Raw genomic sequence first — 9258 nt, forward strand, 5'->3', positions numbered from 1 at the left:
AATATATAAAATAAATAGCATATACATTTCATAAATAGTTTGTCCTTATGCACAGTATCCATGCTTACATTTTAATAGCATTTTTTTTTTGCAATCTTCCCCATTTCCCACTTCCAATGGCAGGAAAACTGCATGTCAGGACAGATGAGAAATCTGCAGAGCCAAATCAAGGATGGCTTGCATCAGGGCTGTAGCCCTGAGGATTTTTCTGAATGAGACTTTTCTAAAGCTCTGTAGGTAGCATCTGTGGCAGATCTTTTGGTCTTTCATTTACCCATTGTCAAGGTATTTGGGTAGATTGTGGAGCGAGGTACCCTTGGCACTTGGCAGGGGTGCCCAGTCTTTTTCATACCACCTCAGGGGAAAGTACATGAGTAAAGAAAAAAGTATATACAAGATTCCCTTTACCCCACCCTTCCCCCCACATCCCTCCCCCAAATAACCCAACTTTGATATACACTTTGAACAACAAGGGAACAGTTGGGTTGAGTTGAACAGTAAGTGTTTCTTTGCTATCTAAGTTGATAGGAAAGAGGATTGAAAAACTATGAGTATAGTGCTTGCAGAGATAACTGTGGCCCCAAAGTATATGGATTATAGAGGTCACACTAGGGTCCGTTACCTATAGTGGAAGAGGTCTCTGGGCATGGAGGGTAACTTAGAAGGATCTACAGGCCTGGGTAAAAAGTGAGTGAATTTCTGGTGTCGTTTAGTCCTGTATCCCTCCCGGGGTGAGCCGTCTTTATTCAGGGCCACATAATACTGTCTCTCCGAGTCCAAATGTTTGTACAAGGTGGAGGCATAGGTGTTGTACCAGTTTTCTTCAAACTGTTCCCGGAAAACACATTCGCGCGTGAGTTTCTTCTGTGAGGGTGAGAAAATAAAGCAGAGCCCATTATATGACTATTTTCCCCATCCCAGCTTGCTGGTGGAGAACCCTGAAATAGCAATAGCACATTGATATTAGAAAATTTTAGTCCTATCTCCCATATTACTGAGGTATTTTCTTTCCAAATAGCAAAATAGTCTGATTTCTATCACCTTCATTCTCTTTCATGAGCTACACAAAAATGTTTTAGGTAAGACCTTTCCTGAAGGCAGGAGACTGGAGGAGAGAGCCTCACCTGGCTCTTTGAGCTGAATTTGTTTTTAAAATTATTTTTTATTGAATTTATTGGGATAACATTGGCTAATAAAATTATATAGGTCTCAGGGGCACAATAGAGCCTAAGGATGTCTGGTACGGCTGCCCAATGCCCCACTGGCATCCCTGAGTTTTCTCCCTACTTAGGGCTAATGTTAAAATATATTGAGATTACAGTCAACCATGTCAACTGATAGGCAAGGGCCTTGTATCTATATTAAGTTCCACAGGAGGTGAGCTGTGATCTCTCCTGATTAAGGGCCCAAGGCCTGTCAGTTGGAAAGCTTACAAAAGATCTCGAAAAGTTCCTCCAATCTGGCTACATTAAGCTAGCAGCTCCTGGGTCTCTTGCCTCTGTCCCTTCTCACATTTGATCCATAGTACTTGCTGGGGTTGCCGATACTGAGTGCTGGGGACAGGCCTATCGCTTAGGTGTCAGGGAAAAATGTGCTCTGATTTCAAGGGGTGCAGGCAGCCAGAAAGCATTCTATGTGACTCAAAAGCCAAAGCCACGAGTTGGGATTCCCTGAAAGGGTTAAGGTCAGCAAAGTCACTCACCAGTCCCCAGCTCTTGGCTAGCTTCCAGAATAGAGAACATACACGGCAGCCAACCCAGTCCTAGCTGGAGACTTAGGGCTATCACCAGACCCTGGAACCCTCACTCTTCATTTATTTGTTTCATTTGGCTTTTGGGATTCAGCTGAAGCAATCTGGAAATCAGGGACTGTGTTGTTAATCTCAGAATTCTCAATCTGAAGGCCAGATTTTCCACTGCCTGTTTTTGTGCCAGCTAGTCTGCTAACACTCTGGGCACCCATTAAAATTCCTATGTACACCTCAGGACAGCAAATGCCCCAAACCCATACCATCTACTAACAAACCAGCTTACTATTATCATCAGACTAGTTGGCCCTCTAATGGAAAAGGCAAAAGCAAGTATGCTACAGTAAAATTTATGTTTTCATGGGGGCTGAATGAGTGGAAAAGTGTTATGGAGCAAGTTCCTGGGCAACCACACGTGACTCGAAAACACTAGTCTTTATAGTTGACAAAAGGGATTTCAAGTGCTAGATATAAGTCTTTATACTTTTGCTTTACATTGTCCAAATACTGGTGGTAATAGCCTCTGATGAAAAGAAAATCTTAAACTTACCGATCCATATAGCTCTCCTCGTTCGTTCATTCCTAAGTATAGGCCAGAGTCCACTCCCCGAATGCTGATCAGCCCCACAGCCAGGCTGATAAACTCCAGGATGCCTAGAGCAAAAAAGGCGAATGCCATTTCCATTACTAACATCAAGCTAAGAGGAAGCTGTTCAGGTAACATGAGCTACCAGTCATTTATCCGCAACTGGAGGCCAGCCCTGGGTGCCTTTCATGAATGACCTGATAAAACCATCTTTTGCAGCAAGAATGGAACTACAGAGAAGACACTGAGTCTCTGTGAACCTCAAGTTTTCCATATATAAAATGGGGGAAACAATCTCTGCCTCTAGTTAACACTCTTAGGCATATTATGAGGAAGATACAGTGAGAAGGCTTTGGTTACAAAAGCTCCTAATTATAAGGCACTATTACTGTTAAATAGCAACATTTCAAGAAATGGGATTGCAGTCTCCCTAAATAGGAGAATATGGCCAGGTTTCTGTATCTCCCCAAAGTCATTTCTCTCCTCCCCAGAGAACAGAGCATTACCTCTCTGTCCTCTAGGCTGAACTTATTTTGCACCCTCTTAGCTCCCATGTACTTAAAGCCACATGAGGCTGTCAACTGCCTGTAGCTGACTCTAACAAAGGCCACACAGGCCACTCACTAAGTTGTTTCTCCTGCCATAGGCAGGATGCAGAACTTGGCCTCGTAAGAGCTTTCTCCTGAAAAGTGCTCTCAGCCAGTACAGTCACAGGCTGACAAGCCTGTCATTCTCCCCTTCTCTCTTGAGAATTTTAAGTTTATTCATGGACAAGAGTTGGCAGGTAGTATTGGACTTAATACTGATTTGAGATGTTGCAAATTAAAGGGAAAGGGAAGACATTCAGAAACGTCCCTCTAGCTGACAAGGATAGAGGTGAAGACTTGAAAACGTTTTCATTTACTGAGCAGCAGTAAAAGGAAAAAAGAAATCAACCACTAAGAGGGAAAAAGGACCAAGAACTGAAACGCTGGTGACACTGAACACTTTATACTTTTATCCTAAGATAGCACATCTATCAAATGGATGCAGATATAATGGGCAGCTAGATTCTTCTGTGATATTCCTGTCTCTAACCATGCTTTTCAATGTACAGAATAAAACTTGATACGACTGACTAAGAGAGGCAACCAAAGGTATGAAATGAGCTCATATCTGGCTGTCTTTCTTATTAAAAATGCAATTTTAAGGGTAATAATATTCTATGTAATCTACATAGAAAGTGAAACTAATTCCTTAAAGATCACTTAAAAATGTAAGTGGTTAATTTTGAAATCATGTGCAAAACTCCAGTGGGAAGTATGAAGAGCCCCAGTGACTTGGGCTGGTAGGTGGTGTTCAAGTGTGGCAGCTTTAGGGCACATGTTTCCATGGCCCATTTGAAGAATGTAAAGTTCTTTGGCTGCCATTGTATAAAAATTCTCCAAGTTTTATTCTCAGTCTGGTTGTTACTAACTCTTATAGTACAAAGAAAGGAATTTTGGGAAAAGAGATTGATACAAGATGGTAGGAGGTAAAAGAGAAAATACCTGGTGCCAAGTAATGGTTAAGCAGATACTGATTTTATAGACCAAAACCTTTAGATGTACTGCACAACATTCTGATTTGGGTTTTTCCCTGTTTAACATTTTAATAAATGACTGTAAGAGGACATAGGGGGATTGCTTACCCTAGTTCCAGAAGACATACAGCTGAGAAGGTGACACAAACAAAATCCAAAGAGATTTCAAGAGAATGGAAAAATGGACTGACTCCAGCAAAATAAGCTTTAGTTGGAATAAAATGTAAAATCCTGCACTTTGGTCCCCAAACCAACTACTGAAGATGTTTTTTTGTGTTTGGGGTTTTGCTGGGGGAGGGTGAGCCTCAAGTGCAGACAGTTGAGTAAATCATACTCCTTTTTTTTTGTCCTATTATCATAATTGGCCTGTGCAAGGACGTTTTAGTTATCTATTTCTTTCTTTTTATTTCCATACTCTACTCCCATCCTCCTCCCCGTTTTAGGCAACCATGTATATTTTCTTGAAAACGTACTGTTCTTTTGTGTTTTCATGCATTTTTATCAAATGCAAGTCTGCCCATTTCTGGAATGGGGAGATGTGGCTTAGCAAAACATACACAACTATGGCTTAGGGGATTTGATTGAATAAGGTAAGCTCGGTATGGGTGATTCATGAAATTATTAAAAAGCTAATGTGGAACTAGTCATGTAAAAATTAAAAATTATGAAAAAGCTAATGTAAAACATGGGGGGGGGGAGGGAAAATAAAGCTAATGTGATTTAAGGCTGCACTGATAGAGGTCTAGTAACTGGCTTAAGGGAGAGGATTGCCCCATTCTGCTTTGTTTTTTAGTTCGACTGTGTTTAAAGAGGGCTACAGAAACACAGGAGTGTATTCAAAGGAGAACAGCCAGTGTGGCAAGGAAATGAGAAACCAGGTCATTATTCAGTTCTGGGTGCTAAACTTTGAGGGATACCAACCTGTTGGAGCCTTCAGTTCTTTGATTCGCTTAGGCAGATTACTTCTGAGCCTCAAGTCTTAGTTCCCTCATTCTCTAAGTATCTCATGTCTCTAACCACCGTGAGCTCATTAAGTAGCAGAGGTCAGCTTGTGATCTCACCATCCAAGACCTGGTGTGAGAACAAATCATGAAACCCAAGAGGTGTGGCCATTTGAGTCACCACAGTTTTTCTCCAATTCTCTGTTAACATGATGCCAAAGGACAGATCATACAGGAAGTCACTTGGGTTGTGTCCAGTAACAGGGGTCTCCAACAGCTGGAATCGTCCCTGCCCAGCTGTCTTTGGGCATCATTTCCCTCTGCCAACTTTCCTATTAGCTGGATTTAAATTGTGGGAACCCAGTGGCACATGATGATGGAACAGATATTCCTAAACCTTCTCTGAATCCCAGCCAGCATGAAGGGAGAGAGAAAACAAGCCATTTTTACATTTTCCCAGCTACAGCTGGAGAGGGGTGTTAACAGTAAAGTGTTGAGGCAAAGTATTAAGTAGACAAAGATTGTCCTCACTTCTCTCACCCCCTTTAAAGCTCAGGACCTCTCTCTGCTCTGCCTCATCTTGACCCGTCCACCTCAAGCTCTGGCCTTTGCTTGGCAATTTCCGGACTCTTGCCTTCTTATACCTTTTCCCCCATGGACTCATTCAAAATGGATCATCCTGGGTCCCACTGCTTCAGAACTTAGCTAGATGACTGACTAAGGCGCCATTTAATCTGGTTCCATAACTTGCCTGAGCTCCCTCTGCCATCCTTTCAGACCTTCATGGCCAAGACAGTGCTGCCTTGGCATCCTGCCAAATAAGAACCAGCTCACACAAAACCCAAAGCAGCTGCAGGAGCCTGCTCCATCCCACGTGGTGGGAGGCCTCTCCTCCAACCTGGCTCCCAAACCCTACTATGCCAATCCACAGGTGTCCCTCAAGAATGTCAGTATCTCTGAACCTCATGTTAATGCCACCAGCCAGGCAGAGGTTGTAATACTCCTGGCTACTGATGGCAGAATAGGGGGTGGTGAGGGGGGAGGATAGGCTGTGCCAACAGGTTATTATATGGAGTCGGGGCTGCTCTTGGGCTCAGCCTGACTTGTTCTGAACACATGGATTCCAGGGTAATCCTTGGGGGCCCTGCTCTCCAATTACAACAAATAGCTATTTACTTTACATGGCCTTTGGAGACTACCTCCTCCCCCCAAGCAGAAATCTATAATATTTTATATCTTAAGTCTGGCCTACTTTACCCTGCTGGAATGTTGACTGCTAAAGCACTTATGGAATGTTAAAGTTTCGATTTATTGAATACCCTGGCTGATTAACTCAAATGTGGAGGGAGGAGTTAGCAAACTCAAACGCCACCTCTTTCTTTGCCAAAAGCTAAACCGAGAAAGAGTAAATGTGTTAGAAAGTTGGCAGGGGAGGTTACAAAGAGACAGCTTTGACCAGTTATCATTTCATTTACAGGAAATACACAAAACTGCCAGGAAGCCAGGGAAGGAGGAAAGGGAAAAGGTGATGCAGAGGTGGTCTCAGGCAGTGTTTTTTAAAGACAAAACAAAAAATGAAGCAGTCAGTTAAGCAGCAGTGAAAACATCCCTTCTTCCTGCCAGTTTTATTTCCTTTGGTTTCTCCTTAAACTTAACACCCTTAGCAGGCCTGAGAGATGAAAAGAAATCAAGATGTGTCCTTAGGGAGGTAATTAAAGACCACTTATCCCAAGAGCCTATTATTGATTTATGTTGACCTTGTAGGTTATTGGGCTCAGCTTAGGCACAGAGTCAGACAAACACTTGTAGCTGCTGGGAGCCAAGCTCATAGTTCCTCCACCTCTGCTACCCCCAACCAACATTTCTCTATTATTTCATAATTTTTCTTTTATATTTCAGGAATGAGCTACTCCAATATTTCTAGGCCATTCTGGGAGTCTTTGGGGGGCTCTGAGGCCAGGGCGGGAATCCCATTACTTCTGAAGAGAAACAAAAGGAGACTGCAAAGTCATAAGCAATGGAAGGAAAAGGAGCCAACTTAGAACTCCTTCTCCCTCCACCCCACCTTATCACCCATTTGAGGACGTGCTGCAAGTTTATACAGACACCTGCACCCCTCCATTACCCCCACCCCACACGCAACCTACTGCACTCCAGCTCTGTGAGTGCATTTTTCCAAGATGACATAGACCTCATTAGGGTTCCTGCTTGCTCCCAGCAAGGAAGACCAGCCCTAGCCCTAAGTTGTTTGCTAGACTTGGCCTCTGTGCACCCCCCGCACACACACACTTTTTACTGTGCACACCAGCAGCAGCTCCAGCAAGGAATGGGGAGTAGGAGGATGAGGAGGCTTGAAGTGAGTGAAGGAGGGTGGGAAAAAGAAAAGAACTTATTGTGTCTGAACATAGTCAAAACCTCTTATAGGCTTAGGGATAGGTTTCCTTGGGCCACTGGGTCCTTGGGAGGAAGTAGGGGCATTGGAGGAAAGAGGGCCCAAGGAAGGGTAGCTGTCCCGGCACCTGAAAAATGGTTTAGTAGAGAATAGGATATTGAAAATAAAAAGGGCCAAATTACTGATGAGTGGACACATTTGTTTAGAAACCTAATGATCTCTGTCTCAGACCAAGGTTTATATTGTGTTCTATATGTGAGACAGGCTGCTGTGTCCTTTGAACAATTTGCAGAATGGTGGACAGAGAAAACCTTGGATAGAGGTGGACGTTTCCTGTCCTGGGCCCAGAAGACACCTGTTTCTGTTGCTGGGAGTGGGCCCAGGACTGTTTCCTTACTGAGGCAAGGAGTCCAGAGGCAGCTCCAAGCAAAAGCTGCCCCAGGGCTTGTGCCCTTACACAGTGGACACTGGAAGGCTTTCCTAGTTTCTCCAATACCCAGCTTATGCCCTGCTGCCTGGATTGGCCCCCGCCCCAGGCAGAGCAACCCAGAGGCAGGCAGGTGCTGGCCAAAAGCGACGTGGGTGTGGGCTACTCGCCCACCACATCCATGGCCCACGAAGGCTCCTGCTCCAGGCCATCGCCCGCGACAATCCTGCCCTCGAGGCTCTGTCCCGCGCTGCAGCTGCTGTGATTCTGCTCCTACCCCTCTCCCAGCTTCACCTGCTTCCAGTCGAAGTACAGCATCCAGGTGCCAGAACGATCCTCTCTCACTCCAGGGAGGAAGGGAGAGTGGAGTGGAGGAAGGAGAGGCCGCACCTCAAGGCGCCCGCGCCCGCGCCCCCGCCCCCGCCCCCGCCCTAGCGTCTCAGGGTGCCAGGCTCCCTGACGCCTTATGGCTCAAGTCCGCACCGTCGTGTCCCATCTGCCCCGCGTCCCTGGCGGCCTTCCGCCTTGACGGCACTGAGCTGGGGGCGGTCCGCGGGGCCCGGAGCCTGAGCTCAGAGCCGTCGGCTCCCCAGCGCGCCGTCTGTACGCTCGCCTCCCGTCCCTCCCGGTCATGTCCTCACCGAAGCGGCTGTGGTCGTGGCGGGTGCCGTGAACCGTGCCGTTGGGGAAAATCTCCAGGTGGAAGCCGGTGCGGCAGTACAGCTGGCGGCGCCGCAGGATCCCCTTCAGGTGGGCGAAGTCTGTGGGCGAACCGCGCTGCAGCTTCCCCTCGATCTGGCCCAGGCGCTCGTTCAGGAAACCAGGGGAGTCAGCTAAGGGCATGTTCCCCAGAGATGAGGAAAAACCGTGCAGATCCCAGTCCAAGGAGGCGAAGACCCCCCCCACCTCCGCCATGGCGGGGTGCGCGGGGCCGAGCCGGGGTGGAGGTGCGCGAACTGCCTCTCCCCAAAGCGGGCGTGGGCGATTCGCCGGCGCTCGCTCCCTAGCTCCTTGCTCTGCAGAGCTGCAGTCGACGTCTGTTCTCGTCCAAGGAACTTCTCAGCGGCGGGGAGCGTGGGGCAGCGCGCTCCTGACCTTGCTCTCAGTCAAAGTGCCGCTTTCCCTCCACATCCATCTCCTCAGGCCTCTCATAGCTGGCTTCCTCGAGCTATCGGATACAAACGGCACTTTATATACGTACCCACTCCCCTTACATTGACATATTGGATATTTAAATACAAGCCACACCTCACTGGCATCCCCTCGGAGATTGGTGTGTGGGTTGTTGTTTTTTTTTTTTTCTCCTTCTCGTATCCATTTGGCTCTTTTTGGGAGCGGGGGGTGGAGGGGGGAAGAGAACAAGCGAGCTTCACTCCCTCTTTTATTATGAAAAAATGGCAGGAAAAAGCTACACATTGCAGTGAGGCATAACTGCTTTTGGCAGATTTTTCTGAAACTGCTGATGAAATAACGGAGCCCAATGCGTGGAGGCTGCTGGCGCCCACGGCCACTCAGGCCTGTTGCGTGGACGTCTGTCTGCTGCGCGGGGGCAATCCCCACCTCTCACGAGTCCTCCGGCTGCTAGCTTTGGGAAAGTGGCCTGA

The 9258-nt window shown here is 46.6% G+C and overlaps 1 protein-coding gene across 1 annotated transcript; it reads right to left on the reverse strand.

The window, feature by feature from the left end:
- Positions 1-618: 618 nt before the first annotated feature.
- Positions 619-8569, reverse strand: FGF16 (fibroblast growth factor 16). The gene is made up of 3 exons (XM_008160656.3): positions 8296-8569; positions 2298-2401; positions 619-864 (listed from the first exon to the last, which is right to left on the reverse strand). Exons 1-3 carry the CDS (start codon positions 8567-8569, stop codon positions 619-621), a joined length of 624 nt encoding a protein of 207 aa, XP_008158878.1.
- Positions 8570-9258: the final 689 nt, after the last annotated feature.

The sequence above is a fragment of the Eptesicus fuscus genome, chromosome 1 (genome assembly GCF_027574615.1).
Source record: "Eptesicus fuscus isolate TK198812 chromosome 1, DD_ASM_mEF_20220401, whole genome shotgun sequence".
NCBI classification, from domain to species: domain Eukaryota; kingdom Metazoa; phylum Chordata; class Mammalia; order Chiroptera; family Vespertilionidae; genus Eptesicus; species Eptesicus fuscus.

Coding starts and splice junctions, on each gene's coding strand:
- FGF16 (XM_008160656.3), bottom strand. CDS start 8,569: ATGGCGGAGGTGGGGGGGGTCTTCGCCTCCTTGGACTGGGATCTGCAC. Junction 2,402..8,295: donor CCACGACCACAGCCGCTTCG/GTGAGGACATGA, acceptor TTTTTGCTCTAG/GCATCCTGGAGTTTATCAGC. Junction 865..2,297: donor GAGGAGAGCTATATGGATCG/GTAAGTTTAAGA, acceptor TCACCCTCACAG/AAGAAACTCACGCGCGAATG.